This window comes from Xyrauchen texanus, chromosome 26, assembly GCF_025860055.1.
Source record: "Xyrauchen texanus isolate HMW12.3.18 chromosome 26, RBS_HiC_50CHRs, whole genome shotgun sequence".
Taxonomy (NCBI): domain Eukaryota; kingdom Metazoa; phylum Chordata; class Actinopteri; order Cypriniformes; family Catostomidae; genus Xyrauchen; species Xyrauchen texanus.
The window spans coordinates 4296183-4314035 of record NC_068301.1 but is presented as its reverse complement, the minus strand read 5'-3'; the positions used below and the strand labels follow the sequence as shown (position 1 = coordinate 4314035).

General features: G+C 41.0%; 1 protein-coding gene across 6 annotated transcripts in view; it reads left to right on the top strand.

Moving 5' to 3' along the window:
• The window catches only part of LOC127619641 (zinc finger protein 40-like), a 94402-nt gene extending 76984 nt beyond the window's left edge, over positions 1-17418 (top strand). For 3 of the 6 annotated variants that reach the window (XM_052092575.1, XM_052092578.1, XM_052092577.1), the window contains 6 exons: positions 2422-8123; positions 8236-8363; positions 8459-8634; positions 9383-9484; positions 13559-14100; positions 15832-17418. In XM_052092575.1, the coding sequence (XP_051948535.1) occupies positions 2422-8123; positions 8236-8363; positions 8459-8634; positions 9383-9484; positions 13559-14100; positions 15832-16980 (7799 nt within the window). In that variant the 3' untranslated portion in view covers positions 16981-17418. Of the gene's footprint in view, positions 1-2421; positions 8124-8235; positions 8364-8458; positions 8635-9382; positions 9485-13558; positions 14263-15831 lie in introns of all 6 variants that reach the window. The other 3 variants (XM_052092576.1, XM_052092580.1, XM_052092579.1) reach the window with 3 other exon arrangements.
• The last annotated feature ends 435 nt before the right edge of the window (positions 17419-17853 follow it).

Sequence of the window (17853 nt, the reverse complement as noted above, 5' to 3'; positions counted from 1 at the left end):
ACCAGAACCCAACCAAGAATACATCAATCAACCCCTTCTCAAAATACAAAAGGCAATGATGTCACCGGTCATGTCCGTCTTAATTCCTGAATCCGTTAATGGCAGTTAATTAGCTCAGAGCTTGGATGTCCTAATATCCTCTTGCTCATTTCTCTAGAAACTCGTCAGGAAGTTTATCTGTTAATCTCCGTATTTAAGTGACAAACTTCAAACATAAAGTTAAATTGAAGTCTTGGTGAAATCATAACAGGCCTTTTTCATTTCTGGGAAATTCCTTTGGCATCAAGGAAATGATGACTGTGTTGATCTTTTGCTAACAACTTCTCTCCAGCAACCAGTGCCAAGCAAAGTAAGGAAGGGAAGCCCTAATAAGTGCAGGGTTGCCACAGATGTTCGGGCTTGGTTACATGTTTTGTAACCATTTGGCGTCAGACACACAAAGAACCTTCAGTGTAGCTTTAAGACCACAGGGAGTCCAAACACAGCAAATGTGGTAAACTTTGCCCATCTATGCGTAATTGTGAACAAGTTGCAGTTGTGTCCACTCCATGGCAGGTTTCCTCCACAATATTGAGTGATTTTATTTCTGCCAGATGTTGACTTGGGTGCTCAGGTATTATTTCCCTCATATATTGAGTATGTGGACCACTTTTAATAAGGCACAGATTTAAAGATACAGGCAAAAATAAAAATTATGTTATTTACTCATTCACATGTTGCTCCAGAGCTGTATGCTTTTATTTTTCCAGAGGAGAAATAGTGAAAATTGGAGAAAAGTGGAGATTTTTATCAAATGATTTCATTCAACAATTCATGTTGACCATATCTGTCAAGATCCAAAAAGGACAAATAACACCATGAAAGTTTAATAAAAGTAGTCCATATGACTTGCATTCATAAAATCCGTAAATTGTCGTTTGTTCCTCTCAAAAAGCTTTTGTATGGCTTTAAAAGGCTTTGCAAATAGTGCATTATTCATTTGGACTACTTTTTTAGTGCCTTTTTGTCCTTTTTAGAGCTTGACAGATATGGTCAATATGAACTGTCATTGTAATGAAAGAGCTACAAACAGTTCTTGAATTAATTACCACAAGCTCATTCATCCATGTAAACACCAACACATAACTTTTTTTATTTTATTCATTTGTTACCATTTTTCTGCCAATGGATTGTAAGATTGTAGCTGAATACAACAAGGTAAGGCTCATCCTAACGAACAGTTGCAGTGGTGAATGAGCTGTAGGAAGAATAAGAAAGGGAGGGTTTGGAGAAAGAGAGGGAGAGATGGTGACAGAAGGTTGAGAAACAGAGAGCGAATTTTGTACATAAAAATGCGTGGGCCTCAGTAGCAGCTCGGGAGATCTTCTAGATTCCAAAACAGTCTCGTCTATGTGCTGGCTGTCAGAGGCATTGGTACAGCTTAAAGGTTTTGCTAAGAGGATCATTTCATTCTAACATGAAGCATTTTGTCCACGCTAAAATGCATCAAACTCTGATGTCTAGGTAGGTTTCAGTTGGTCAGTTCAGTGATGTGTCAGTGTATTATTTTTTGCAGAATTTTGATAGTTTGTTGCGTTAAAAGTTGTTTATGGGGATGGTAAAGTTGTTGTGGAATGTGTCATTTATTTTTGATTCTGGTTTGTTTGGTTTTGCTCAAAATATTTGCATGATGAACAATATTCTGCTTAAAAGGAGGGGAAAATAATGGCAGAAAAATGCATACTGTTGTTTGTTGGAAATATATGCAAGGATCATTTTAATTTAGGACATAGTTTATTATAATTTGGGTTACATTTCATTTGAAACCTTGTAATATTTAAGCTTGAATGATTGTTTGTTTATTTATAAATATTTTTGATGGATTTTATGCCAGTAACCTTGTGGTTACGTCATAAAATGTCATATTTATATAGTTTTATAATAAATATAGTTTTAAATTCATATAGATCGTCTCTATATAAAATTCTCTTATCAGAATATAAATATATCGGTAACACTTAGCAATAAGGTTGCATTCATTAACAGTAGTCAATGCATTAGGTATCATGAACTAACAATGAACAAGATATTTTTACAGCATTTATTAATCTTTAACAAGCTTGTTAATTTTAGTTGATAAAAATAAAATTGTTCATTGTTAGTTCATGTTAGTTCATAGTGTATTAACTAATGTTACCATATACATCTATTGATTTAAAAAATGTATTACTATATTTTGAAACTAACATTAACTAAGATTATTAAATGCAATAAAAGTATTGTTCATTGTCATTTCATGTTAACTAATGTTGTTAACTAATTTTAACAAATGGAACCTTATTGTAGTGTTACCAATATATCAAAAGGAACAAGATGTTCTGGAAATACTAAGCTTCAATGTAGTTCGGATTGTAAATAACAAGTTGTTACTTTTTCCTGCAGATCTCAATGAAAGTACGGGCAGAAATTCCAAAGGGATCAAAGGACTGAAGAGGAAAAACCAGCTAAAGAAAATACCAAAATCTCCCATCAAGAAACAATCACAGACCCAGAAACCCATTTCTACAAACATCTCCACTTCATCCAAGAAAGCCACACCCTCTTCTTCTTTCTCCAGCAGTCCATCACATGGTTTACCTGAACCTCAAGATGCTGGAGATGTACCACAGGAGGCATCAGAATCTGGAGAAGTAAAAGTGGAGCACAAGGAGTCACCCATCTCAGAGCTGCAGGCACTCAGCCATAAAACAGAGCAACCTTGTGTTGAAGGACTTGCTCTGACAGAAAACCGGTGTGCCAAAGGCAGCAACAACTCATCTCCCTCTCACACAAGTGCTCCACTTGAGGTACTGCTCAAGGCAATGGAACCAGATTTCAACACACTGGCGGAAAGGAAGAACAGTAGTCCAATAGGATATCTTGGAAAATCAGTTTCCATTCCTGTCACTTATTCTGACTATGCTGTGGCTATGCCTGCTGTAAATTATAATGTCCAGTCAAAATCTGCAATTTTGCCGCCATTCAGCACAGCAAAACAACAGTTCTACAGCAGTGTTGCATCAACAGGTCAACACACAATGCAGCAGTATATTAACATGTCAGGACATCATCAGCAGGACAAACCAGGATTCCAGAAAAGCTACAGTCTTGGCCCTTCATTTACCTTGAGTCATGGACCTGTTCCTTCTGGTTCTACTGGTTTACCTCAAAGCCAGCCTCCTGTTGTACAAACATGTCAGTCTCTGTCAGCCACAGTTCCTAATTCAATTCAAGTCCCTGTCACACCAGGTTTCAACCCTGTTCAGATGACAACTGTTGTAAACTTCGGCATGAGTCAGGTTCCAGATATCTCAGCTAAAGAGCAAAAACCGAAAAAGCAAGGCAAGTATGTCTGTGAATACTGCAAAAGAGCTTGTGCCAAGCCAAGTGTGCTTCTAAAACACATACGGTCCCACACAGGAGAAAGACCATACCCATGTGTTACATGTGGCTTTTCATTTAAGACAAAGAGCAACTTATACAAACATAAGAAGTCTCACGCACATGCCATCAAATTAGGTCTTGTGAAAGATTCCGGAAGTGGATCTCTCTCTCAAGAGTCTGACAAAGGCCTCGCCACACATTCTGATGCAGAGGACAGTGGAGACAGTGATGAGGAGGGAAGCACAGCTGACTTAGACCCAGAATCTTCACAGAGCAGCCTAACAGCTTTATCTGAGAGCAGTTTACAGAGTGCAGGCATGGTACCAGGCAGCCAAGGGGAGTCTGAGCATTTGGTGGTGTTTGAAACTCTGAAACCATTTGCCACTCAGAGGGGATGTGAGCCTAAAGTCACTGCTGCTCTCCCTAAAGTGGTTGTCCACCCAGTTAATGTTTCTCCATTGCGGGCAGACAGCCCTAGAGTGATAGATTCTGCACCTGAACATGCCACAGCCCAGAGGCAAAGGGATTTCCTGCCAGCAAACCTAAGGTCCAGTGTAATGGTTCTATCCTCACTGAAAGAAGTAGATTGCACAAGTACCCTACAAGACTCAGTTAGTGAAGATGAGGATCAGCATTGTAAATCATCTCTCGGAGGCAGCCATGCCCAGCTACAGAGGCAACAAGCAACTGATTACTCTCAACAGCCACAAGGCAAGTGTCTGCTTAGTCCTCGGAGTCTCGGAAGCACTGACTCTGGCTACTTTTCACGTTCTGAGAGTGCAGATCAAGCGATGAGTCCCCCGAGTCCTTTTGTTAAGGTAACCCCACCAGCAGAAACTGACATTACAAAAACTCCACAAGTTCCTCCTTCCCCAATCATGGAAACTGTCATGCATGTAGCTCCTGTTGAGAAGCCTCAATTTTCCCCAAGACAAATGCGTCCTCCATTGGAAGCCAAAGCTTTGTCTCTTGAGGAGCGTATCTCAAAGCTGATCTCAGACAACGAAGCTGTTGTAGATGACAAGCAACTAGACAGTGTCAAACCCAGACGGACTTCCCTATCCCGGAGGGGTAGCATTGATTCCCCTAAATCTTACATATTTAAAGACTCTTTTCAGTTTGATCTAAAACCACCAGTAAGAAGATCAAGTTCCAACTCCGACATACCAAAATCTCCTTTCACACCTACAGACAAATCCAAGCCAGTTTTTCTCCTTTCTGTACCGCCTCAGTATCCAGCTATGGACTCTTTACCCCTTACAAGAAGTAATTCAATGCCTACAACACCTGGTCAGTCAGCTCTTTTCCCCAATGTAACACCTCAGCCCCACCCATTAAGAATTTGTCATTCATTTGATGACAAGATTAGCTCACTAAATGATGACGTGTTCTCTTCAGCTCCTTCTACTCCTAATCCTCGTACATTAGTCAGGCAGATTGCAGTTGAGGATTTATCCACAAATGATGGTCGCATTCTCATTTCTGTTCATTCCATGGATGAGAGTCATCATGGACCAAGTATTACACATGAGCTGCGAAGTAAGTCCTTTGAGCATGCTACTGAAAGAAGCCGAAAACCCCAACAGAGCAAAGGGACAATGTACGAATGTGAAACCTGCCGCAACCGCTACAGAAAACTGGAAAACTTTGAAAATCACAAGAAGTTTTATTGTTCTGAACTGCATGGTCCAAAGAACAAGCCTATGCATGCCAGAGAGATTGAACCAGAAGTGTTTGGGCGTGGCATTCAGCAGCCGCTGTTGAACAGAAATGCTATAATTCCAGGCATTGTAGAGCAACCAGTAATGGTAAGAAAAAGAAGAAAAATTAAAAGTGTTGGAGATGATGATGACCAATCTCCAACTGAAATCACTCCTCCATGTTCAAGAAGTTTTGACTCTTGCCAAATATCTACAAGTTCATTAGGGCGACCATATACCCATCAAACCCAGTCTATAAGTAACTCTGCTATTATAGGTCAAATACAAATCATAGGAAGAGTTGCTGAACCACAAGAGTCAAGACTATCTCCAATACGAGAGGCTCAGATAAGTACACCAAATAAAGAACGAGGAGACCTCCAGAGACAAGGAAGTGGAACTTCAGTCATTCGACATACCAACTCACTCAGCCGACCAAATTCTTTTGAAACATTGGAGTCTATTGACAGATCATCTCCAGTAGATCATGGGGAAAAGGAAGTAAAGAGCTCTACAAAAGTTCACACAGAGGCTGCAGGGAGTTTATCTTCACAAAGTTACCATGATAGAATGTCAACACCAAAATGTTCCAGCCAAGGAATGGAGCATCATGGTAAGCAAACATTTGCAAGTGCAAGTCATAGTTGCACACCTGCACAGCAATCGCGACTTGTGCGCCAGAACAACATTCAAGTCCCTGAAATCTTAGTAACAGAGGAGCCCGACAGAGATCATGAAAGTCAAGTTGTAGAACCATCAGAGAAACCTATAGAAAACTTCAACTGGCCTCAGAGGAGTGAGAGCTTGTCTAAGCTTCCAACAGAGAAACTGCCCCCAAAAAAGAAGCGCATAAGACTTGCTCAAATGGAACACTCCTCTGGTGAATCTAGCTTTGAGTCAAGTCTCTCTCGTAGCCTCAGTAGAGACAGTAGCTTGTCAAGGTGCTCTAGTATTTCAGCCTCTTTTGACAGAGATGATCCACCTAGATCAGATAGTCCATCCAGGTCAGAGAGTATTGGGAAGCCACCAGAGGTTCAAGGACTCCCTGTAGCAAACAACACTCTTGGAGTGCCAGGCATGATGAGACGAGCTACCTCTGAACAGGTCAGTTGCACTCAGCCATCAGTGGAAATTTCTTGTGATTACCGTAGCAAATCATTTGACTACAGCAGCATGTCACCTAGCAGGCCTCTATCACCAATAATGCAGATGACCATGCCAAAAACTACACAATGTCCTCCAGCTACCCAGGTGCCTCTCATTGAAAGAAGAAGAGGGCCTCTGGTACGTCAGATGTCCTTAAAGATTGCACCAGACCCTCAACTGGCTGGAAAACAGACTGTCTCCATTCAAAGAGGCCCCTTTATCAATGAATCTTCTGGGTCCCAACCTAAAACAATAAATGTGAATACGTCAACACGTGTTCAGTCTTTTATCCTGCATTCTGGAGAGGCCTCAGTACAGAAAAATGATCAAATTGTCCAAAGCATCAACCTTGGAAGCCAGATCAAACAACCCCAAGTATATGGCCTTCCGCATCCATGGCATCAGACCTCAAGGGTTGCGGCATGCCAGGTACAACCTGTGGTCCATATGGTGGCTGACCAGAAAGACATTCAAAAGAGTTCTGATGAGAACAGCAAGAAAAGCTTTGTCCCTAAATATCAACTGCATTGCTCAGTACTGAAAACAGGCCAAACATATACTTTAGCAGGTGTGCAAGGCACACAGATTACTTTGCCTGTGACTACAATACCAGTTGCTAATGAAATTAAGGTCTCACAGTCAAATGATTGCATGCAAAATGTATATGTAGCACAACCGGGTTATCACACTGTAATTAATAAGCCCCCAACTGTACTGCCAGTTGGTTCACAAGGTGATACAGCCTCTCAAATTACACCAGTTTCTACACCTGTCCCACAGATCCTTATCACCCATGAGCACACGTTAGCACCTACATCTGTGGCTTCTAAGGTCAGTTTCCCCAAAATGCATTTTGTGAACAGTGAGTCAAAGATTGGACCAGGCATACAAACTCACAGGCAACCTGGGTCTTTTGCTGTCCAGATGAAGAACAATACCTCTGACCAAATTCAAACTGCTGAGCAGAGCATACTATCCCTTGGTTCACTACATTGCACTCAAAAACTGGCTTCTGTAAATCTATGCCCACAAGAGGCCACTGCCTCAAGTAAGCGGATGCTCTCCCCTGCCAACAGCCTGGATATTGCTATGGAAAAGACACAGAAACGGGCTAAAGATGAGCATGGTGCTGCATGTCTCACTGATGGTAGATCTCTAAACTACTTAAATTCAAAGATGTCAGAAATTACCAGGCAGCGGAAATTAATGCTGGTCAGACAGGTCTGCACCACAGAGCCGGTAGACAGCCCAATTGAGACAGATGCCCCAGAACAATTGCCAGAGACTTCACAAGCAGGAAACAACACCCAAACACAAGTCCCTCAGACAGCATCGCCTGAGATTAACCAACAGGAGATGAAGAGTATAACACCTTCCACAACAGTACAGTCTTTTCAAGGTTCTGCCAAAAGTTCTTCACCTGTACTTCAAAGCTACACCATACCAGAGAATACATCACTGAAGCCACAAGAGAAACGTGATGAATGTCGTTGGTCTCCGTCAAAATCTCCTCTTAGGCCTACAATATTTCAGGGACAAGTAAAGTTAGCTTCCTCTGTGTCAGTCGTCAACACAAGATATAGTCATCGACTGTCTTTCCCCAGTCTGAAAACAGCTACTTCGTTTACCTGGTGTTTTCTCATGAAGAGGAAATCCCTCCACATTCAGCAGACAGACCAGAGGATCTCTGCCTACTCTGCTTGGGTAGTAAACCCCAACAATCCCAATCCACTGGGCCTTCCCACAAAAGTGGTGATGTCTTTGTTTGACTCAAAACAGACATCCAAGAAAATACACTACACCCAAGCTAAAACAACAACTTTGAAATCTGACATCTTGACCTACTCTGGAAAGTTGAAGGACATCTTGCCAAAAGTAAGAGCTTTTCTAATGACTGATGCTTCTTTAATAGGTAGACTGATTGTTTGCCACCTAACATTTTTAAATGCATTTGTTTTTAAGGAAGTATTTTGTGTAATTGTTTCAGGTTTTGATTCAGCAAAGAGCTATACCAACTGAGAATAGTGGCAAAATGAAACCAGAGACTCAAACAATTAATGAGCCAGACAGAGAATCGAAATCGGAACCTCAACGAGTGAAGATTTTTGATGGAGGGTTTGTAATTCTTAACACAAATTTTTCTAACCCCCAGTTCCAAAATATTTAATAGAACAATGTGTTTTAATGTGCTGTTTGTGGTATATTTTCAGTTATAAATCAAATGAGGAGTATGTGTACGTTAGGGGGCGCGGAAGAGGAAAATACATCTGTGAGGAGTGTGGAATCCGCTGCAAGAAACCTAGCATGCTGCGTAAACACATTCGTACCCACTCTGACATCCGTCCATTTCATTGCATGCACTGCAACTTTTCCTTCAAGACTAAAGGTGGGTTCAGTCCCCAGAACATTGATTTGAAAGTACAAATGAGGAACTGAGTAATGGGGTTAAAAATATACGAAATGACAAACTTTTTCTTAATCCAGAAATACCAATGTTATGTTCACTCTTGATGTTCAACTTTGTGTGATAATTCACTCAAATAATGAAAGACTTGTTGTCATGTACTCACCCTCGTGTTCCAAGCTTGAATGATTTTCTTTCTTCATTGCAATACAGGAGGATTAGGCAGAATGTTAGCCTCAGTCACCGTTCACTTTCATTGTATGCAAAAAAAGATGCAATGAAAGTGAATGGAGACTGAAAGAAACATAACTATAGTATTTAGTTCATAATTACCATCATATACTCATACAATCGCATAGGTAAGGTTACAAAATTAAAATGTACAAAAGTTTAATTTTCTTAATGAAATGTGTCAGGATTTTAGAACAGTTATGTAATTTCCAAACATCCATGATGATTATTTCTGTAAAAAAAATTTCCTTACCTGCTTTTTTAAGACTGCATGTTCGCTTGAAAAAAGCCAGTATGATTCATCATAGTTGAACTTCCCACGCTACACTGCAGAACAGCACACAGTGTCAGACCAGCCTACATTCCTTTTAGAACTTCTATATCAATTACTCACCTGTTACATAGTGCCTGGGAACATGTCAGGCTTATGTAAACCACTCCCGTGTCCTGCGTCCGCCTCCCACCTTGGTGACCTCTTTGTTCTCCCTCATCCACACAGGGAACCTTACCAAGCACATGAAGTCCAAAGCCCATAGCAAGAAGTGTATGGAGATGGGAGTTGCTGTTGGCATTATTGAAGACCAGGATACAGAAGACTCAGGTAGAAGTCTCTCATGATGCATGTTTTCAGATACATTAGTCTTGACCGCAACATCAAATAGGGGAACCCAGTTAAAGAGGGCCTACACTTTACCAAACCACTCAAGAAAGCAGAAACTTTAGTTCTGTTTATACCAATGTATTGTGGTTTTTAACAACAGAATCAACCTGTCCATTAATAGGTTTACTAAAAATAGCATCATCCGTTAAATGTGCTTTGTCTCTGTGTTCTATTGCAATAATGATCAATGGCAAAGAGGTTCTAAATGCAGTCTTTTTCCTTGTTAACTCTTGGTGCATGTGGGCGGTATACACAGCGTTTACTGCAAGGAAATTGCTGCATCTAATTTTAGCAAGAGACAAAAGAGAGAGAGAAGCTGTGAGCTTTCTCTGGACTTAGTTACTGAGAGCATATTTGTTTTCCTCTCACGGTTCCACACAAGCTGTCAAGCGCAGGCTGCACTTGTGGTGATAATGTCTTCCCTTATATAATGTGAGGGATGTTTCTAATCCGAGCTATCATCTATTCTTGTGCAATAAATATAGATGTAAATGGTATAACTCAGGCAAGATCATGCTGCATAAAACAAAAACATTAGTTTTAGATTGTATCAACTTGTGTTAGTGTTATTTAGCTAAACTTTAAGTTTAGGATCTGTCATCCTTAAAGGGATAGTTCACCCAGAAATGTAAATTAATGTACTCAAAAGTCATTTATTTAACCTCCATGTTATTCCAGAGCTGTAGGATTTGTTTTCTTGCATTGAACACAAAAGGTTTTAGTCAGAATGTTGACCTCAGTCACGATTCACTTTTATATTACAGAACAAAAATGCAATAAAATTAAATGGTGACTAAAGGCCTGGCATACTCTCGGCAAAGTGCTTCTTCATTCTTCACTCAGTGGCAAACTGAAGTTTGAAACAGCTGAGCAACGGCATAGTCTTTGCAAACATTTATACACCGGCCATGCTGCTGGGGGAGGCGTTTAGAGGAGCATTTAAATATGAGAAAGCACAATACTGCATGTAAAACCTTAACTAATGTGACATTAAAAATGTGTTATCAATGACTTCAGGTCTCATTCTATGAGTAGAATTCACACTATATCAATAAAAGAAGCTGTTTTAACCACTCGGTGATGATTTAAAGTGATCTGTACATTATATTCACCCTTTGCTATATTGAAATTACCACAACTTCACATAATATGATATTTTACCTTGTGAATTGCATTGTTTTTTTGAAAATCTACAATAATTTCAAATCAGATGATTGCAACATGCTCCAAAAATTGAGATAGGGGCAATTAAGACTAATAACAATTTGACGAGTTGAAATAACAAGGTGATGTGAAACAGGAGATGTTAAACAGGTGAGGCAATCGTGTCATAGTATATAAGGAGCCTCCAAAAACAGCCTTCAAGAGCAAGGAACGTTCAAGACTTGTCAATTTGCCAACAGATGCTTCAGCAAATAATCCAGCAACAGAGCAATGTTCCCCAAAGACAAATTGGAAGGATTTGGGGCATTTCACCTTCTACAGTGCACAATATAGTTAAAAGATTCAAGGAATCTGGTCAAATCTTGGTGCGTAAAGGGCAAGACGAAAAAACATTTTTGAATGCATGTGATCTCTGATCCCTCAGACATCACTGTATTAAAAAACATAATTCATCTGTAATGAATATCATGAACATGGGGTTGAGATAACTTTAGTAAACCTTTGTTAGTCACACCACTTGGCGCTGCATCCACAGATGCAAGTTAAGACTTTACTCTGTAAAGCAGAAGCCGTACATCAACACTGTCCAGAAGCGCTGCCGACTTCTCCAGGCTCGGTCTCATCTTAGATGGAAAGTAGAACAGTGGAACTGTGCACATTTCAAATCGTTTTTGAAAAACAGCTGTCGTTTTCTCTGGGACAAAGAGGAAAAGGACCATCCAAGCTGTTATCAGCATCAGGTCCAAAAGCAAGTGTCTGTATGGGCCATGGGTGTGTCCGTGCCCATGGCATGGGTAACTCGCACATCTGTGAGAACACCATGAATGCAGACATATATGTACAAACTTTGGAGCAACATATATTTTTTACCGGCAGCCATATCACCCTGCAGCTCTTGCCTGGTTGCCCACTAAAGCTAAGCAGGGTTGAGCCTGGCCAGTACCTGGATGGGAGAGCTCCTGGGGAAAAACCAAGGTTGCTGCTGGAAGTGGTATTAGGGAGGCCAGCAGGGGGTGCCCACCCTATGGTCTGTGTGGGTCCTAATGCCCCAGTATAGTGATGGAGACACTATACTGTAAAAAGGCACCGTCCTTCGGATGAGACGTTAAACTGAGGTCCTGACTCTCTGTGGTCATTAAAAATCCCAGGATGCTTCTCGTAAAGAGTAGGGGTGTAACCCTGGTGTCCTGGCCAAATTCCCCCCATTGGCCCCCATCTATCATGGCCTTGTATTAATCTCCATCCCTGAATTGGCTACATCAATCTACCATCTCCTCTCTGCCAATAGCTGGTGTGTGGTGGGCGTTCTGGCGCACTATGGCTGCCGTCGCATCATCCAGGTGGATGCTGCACACTGGTGGTGGTTGAGGAGATTCCCCCTATACTATGTAAAGCGCTTTGAGTGCCTAGAAAAGCGCTATATAAATATAATGAATTATTATTATTATTATCCAGCACCATCATTTCCAGGGACGTCCCTGCATTTTCCAGCAGGACAACTTCAAACCACATACTGCCCAGATTACAAGTACATGGCTGTGTAAGCAGAGAGTGCAGGTGCTAGATTGGCCTGCCTGCAGTCTTGACCATCTCCAATTGAAAATGTGTTGTGCATTATTTAGCACACCATCCAGAAATGAAGACCCTGTACAATTGTGCAGCTACATAATGGATGATTGGGGGAAAATTTCACTTTCTAAACTTAACAAACTTGTGTCTTCCGTGCCCAAATGCTTAATAAGTGTTATTAGAAGAAATGGTGATGTTTCACAGTGGTAAACACTCGACTGTCTCAACATTTGTGGAGTGTGTTGCAATCATTTGATTTGAAATTACTGTACATTTTAAACAATAAAATTCACAAGGTAAAACATAATATTATGTGTGGTTGTGGTGCTTTCAATATAGCAAAAGGTGAATATAATTTACAAATCAGTCCTTTTGGTTTTTATTAGCAATTTTCATACTGTCCCAACATTTTCAGAATTGGGGTTGTAATATATATTCAGAGGATAATCTGTAATTTGTCATGTTTACATTCAGCATTCATGGCGCTAATGCGCTAACATGCTAAACACGGCTATAATATACACTGGTTACACTGTTATTGTAAGTTGTGATGACACTGGAACTACTGCAAAGAGGGATGTAGAAAAGCATGTTAATAGGCAGAATACAGACAAAAGAATCTTGTGGCATATCTTACTTGCAGATGTGTGAATGGCTTTCAGCTTTAGATGGCATAGGTTGCGTCAGTCATATCAAACAACAGTGTGAATAGTCACTTAGAGTATTTGAGTAGACTTGATTCCTTTTGTAGACTAATTAAACAAATAAATTGCAAGACATGGTCTTGGAAAATGTCTTTACGCGAACGATCATACATACAGTATATATAGGTAAGTCTGCACTAGTTTTGCACCAGTTAATAACTCTGCACGTCGGTGTGTTCATTTTGACTAATCTTGACCAACTGAAGAAAATAAATGGAATTAGTTGTCACCACAAAGTAGATGGAGCTCCAGGTCACATCTATCCATGACTTGGACCAATGTCAATAAGCAGCTACGACATTTTCCTGAAAATTCACACTGGTGAGCTGTCATAGACCACCAGAACTAACACAAAAACATCTTTGTTTTGGCCAGACTTGTTCAAAATTACCACACACCCATTCGTTCTTTGATATCGCATGAAGTACGCCGGGTCCTTACATTTTTTGTTGTACAAAGTTTCTAGCCGGTATAGTGCCAATACAGTACAAAATATATGGTAATGTTTTGGATACAGTAAATTCTACTGCTCGTATTTTGTTGTGTTTCTCATATTTATTTATTTTTATTGCTATAGGTGATCGAGGAAGAGCAGGAAGTGCTGACAGACAAGACTCGGATGGTGATGATTCCGATGGCCCAGATGATGAAGACAATGACGGGGAGGAAGATGAGGAGGACAGCCAGGCAGAGTCTGGCCTCTCTGCAACACCTTCTGTTTCTGCAAGCCCACAGCATTTTCCTGCTAACCAGGCTGACATGGCTCCCAGCTCTCTGCTGGCCCAGATGTCCATCAGTCTGAACCCTACTTCTGCTCCCCAACCTCTGCTGCCTACTGCTTCTGACTACCAGAGCTCAGACACTGAGTCAGTGGCTATGACTAGCCCCATCTCGTTGGTCAGACAGATGTCAATCTCTGCTTCTTGTTCCAGCCCTAGCCCTAGTCCCACCTCTTTCACTTACCACCCTGTCCCTGCCTCAGTATCCCACGCCTCTGACACTGACTCTGTGCACATGATGAGCCCAGTGTCACCTTGCAGGGTGATGTCCATCGACTACCCAGACTTTGATGTTCCCCCTAGTCCCCCAGTGTCAGGCAAGGGTGCCAAGCTCGGCCAGGTGAGACCCATGTCCTCCCAGTCATTGTCTTTTTCGTTGTGCATCCCTGCCTCGCTACATGTACACCTCACCCCACACCAGTACCCAACCCCATATCCATTCCAATGTCTCGAGTCTCGCATGTCTGGCACATCAGCAAAGCTGCTTTGAATGTATGAAAAGGTGAATAGAATTGGTAGTTGCTGACTGCCTTTTATAACATTAGGGATCTGTTCCAAAACCTAGTGTTCTGCCTGACTGCCTACATAGGTAGCTGCCTTCTATAGGCAGCATCTTAATTGAAATGGAGCCTCATTATTTGTAATGCTCTACACGCAAAACACCATATGAAATGTGCTCCTCATACGCAGTGCACAGGAGACTGAACTTGCAATTGATGTTAATACAGGTGATGTGAGAGGAACATGATACAATTGCACTTTACAATAAGGTTCCATTTGTTAACATAAACTAACAAAGAACAATACTTTTACAGAATGTTAATTTCAGCATAGGGTAATACAATTTTAAATCAATAGATGTATATGGTAACATTAGTTAATGCACTATGAACTAACATGAACTAACAAGAGCAATTTTATTTTTATTAACCAGCATAAACAAACGTTAATAAATGCTTACTCAAAGAGACACTCCAGTCATTTTCCTGGACTTTCAGCTTCACTATACCTCGATAGTGGAAGGACCTTCCCAACTACTTCTGTGACTCCCTCTCTGTCCTCAACTTTTCATGTTACTGTCTCTTTAGGATGAATCACTTATATTGTATCCTTCCATATTTTGTAAGTTGCTTTGGATAAAAGTGTCTGCTAAATGGAAAAAAATGTCTTGCTAATGTAAAACATATTTTGTTCATAGTTAGTTCATGATACCTAATGCATTAACTCGTGTTAAAGAATGGAACCTTATTGTAAATAGGTTTTAGCCATGATACTCTGAGCATACAGTAGATCAGGGGTTACCATCTCTGCCCCTGGAGAGTTACCTTACAGCAGAGTTTAGATCTAACCCCAATCAAACACATCTGCAACAGATAATCAAGGTCTTAAGGAGTACTTGAAAAACTACAGGTAGGTGTGTTGGAGCACTGTCAGAGCTGAACTCTGCAGGGAGGTATCTCTCCAGGAGCAGGGTTGGCCAACCCTGGCATAGGTATACAATGTGCACCTACACATTTTGGGTAAAGTATTAAGTTTATAGTGGATTATACAGCTGTCATTTATAAATGTTCTGCGCATTCCCCACCCTTTGCATGTTTGTTTATTAAATATTTTGGCTAATTTCATGATGCTTTCAGCTAACAATAAGACTGTAGTAATTTCAGATCTATTTACTATGTTTTAAACTCTTTCACAGAATTGAGTTTCCTTAAAATCAATGAAAAGTCAGCAGATTCCGGCTGGGCCTGATAAATTATATTTATAATCCAAATTGCTTTTGTTTCGTCCACGATTTAATTTCCACCAAGCTCTGTGCAGTGCATTCTAGTCTTCCCTTGGGAAGGGTACAAACATCGCTACCTTAGAATTTGGGCAAAATTGGGTATCATTTAAGGCAGCATAATTAAGGTACCTATTTTAAGGAACAGCCTTCATGTCAAAAGCATGCCTCTGATGCCTTAAATTGCTGCCTCCAGAGCCAGCTCACTAGGTTTGGGAACAGATCAAATGTCTAATATTTAAATCTTTGCTTGACAGTGCTGATCAAAGTAGTCATAACATTGTTCTTTAGCAGGATGGAGTATCCAGCACCTTTTCCCAGCCTACAAGTGAGTGCAATGCCAATGTTGACCGTGGTACCCAGACCTCTTCTGACCCTCTTCAAGGACCCTTGCACTTTCCAAACACAGGTCCAATTCATGAGCCAAGAATAGGGGCCACTACTCACCTCTTCAGTCACTTGCCCTTGCACTCCCAACAGCCTCTCCGCTCCCCGTACAGCATGGTTCCTGTGGGTGGCATCCAGCTTGTACCTGCCGGTTTGGCTGCCTACTCTACATTTGTACCCATTCAGGCCGGACCACTCCAGCTAACCATCCCAGCACTTAGCGTGATCCACAGGCAGTCCAGCAGCCCTCTCCCAGCCCCAAACACCTCGCCTCGGCCAGAGGGTGCCCCAACACAGCCACTGGTAGTCCAGGAGCCAGTCAGTAGTGTCCTGCCTTGTTTCCCTTTAGGCCAAGTGGCAGGACTCCAGACACTTGGTGCTCCTCAGACATCCTTGCAGCCTGTAGAGACCTTGAGCATGGTGGGTCTGGCAAACTCCAACCAACTGGTGCCTCAGCGGGGTCTGCCACTAAATGCCACCCTTGGTGTACAGGTGTTGGCAGCCAGCCCCACCCCTCAGAGCAGCACAGCTTCCCCCGCACAAATCACTGGCCTGCAGATTGTTAACATTGCCCTGCCGGCCCTCATACCATCCCTCAACCCCCTCTCAGCTCTCAGCCCACTTTCTGCAACCCAGGACAAGCCACAAAGTCTTGAGGGTGTAGCATCTGCACCAGCACAGGTTGCTGAATCACCACAAGCACCTACACCCTCAGCCAGTCCTCCAACTGCCAATTTAAGAGATGTTCCTACAAACACAAAGCCATCTACAGAGGTAAATCAAGTCTCTCAGTGCAGCCCTAGCACTGTATCTGTGGACACAGATGTTGTGGAGAAGACTACAGTTATGGTGCAGACACCAAAAACACCCCAACAACTTTCTTCTTCCTCCTCATCATCCACTAATGAGAAAGGCTCAGGTGTTCCACACAAGGCAATATCAGGTGGGGATATTGAAGTGAAACTATGGCAACCTGTCACCAGACAACCAGTGACTGATGACTACAATGAAGCCTCCAGTGATGATGAGGATAGACTTGTCATAGCTACCTGAGGGTCCCTATAAAAGCACTTTCCTTTCTGCCTATGAATCTCTCTCTCCCTCTCTTTTGTAAAACTTTGTCACTTTGTAAAACTGAAACACTTCAGGAGGTTTCCTCCTCTAAAAGCACATTTATTTCTGACATACTGTATGTGCAATCATCAGTGACCAATTATTTTATTTTGTACTTTTCTGTCAGCACCAGAAAGTTTTCTTTTTTTTTCTTCCTTTTTTTTAAATGTTTTTGTACATGTTGTATATACAATTGTGCCTTTTTGGAGTTTCTCGTTTAGAAACCTGTACATAATATCTTTTAAATCTAGTAGTTGGCTATTAAGTTAGAGACAATGGACATTAAAGAAGAATGGATGAGATTTGTTTTATTTTAAATGTTTTTATTTTAAAAGAAAAGTTTCTGTATATCATACATTTATGGGGAAATGAATGTTGTACTGGTATATATATATATATATATATATATATATATATATATATATATATATATATATATATATATATATATATATATATATATATACACACATTTCTATGGCTTTTGGGGGCAGTGTTTCTGTGCACAGATGTTGTGGTCAAGTATTTATTATATTCCAACTGGTGCCCATTTTGAACTCCATAAGTCCATAGGTATGATTAAAATGGTGGCTTTACATTTGCTGTATATATACCATCTACAGTATCAGTAAAACCTTGTTTACAAGTGTGCATATGCCTCTGAAGTGTCCTTGGGGTAATTCTCTATTTTACTCTGTGCAATTAGCTATCTGAATGAGTCTTTTTCTTGTTTAATCAGTCCAGTATAAATTGTTACTCACAGTTCTTTTGAAGACACTAGAATTATTCAGCCGTTCAAAACACTAATGAGGG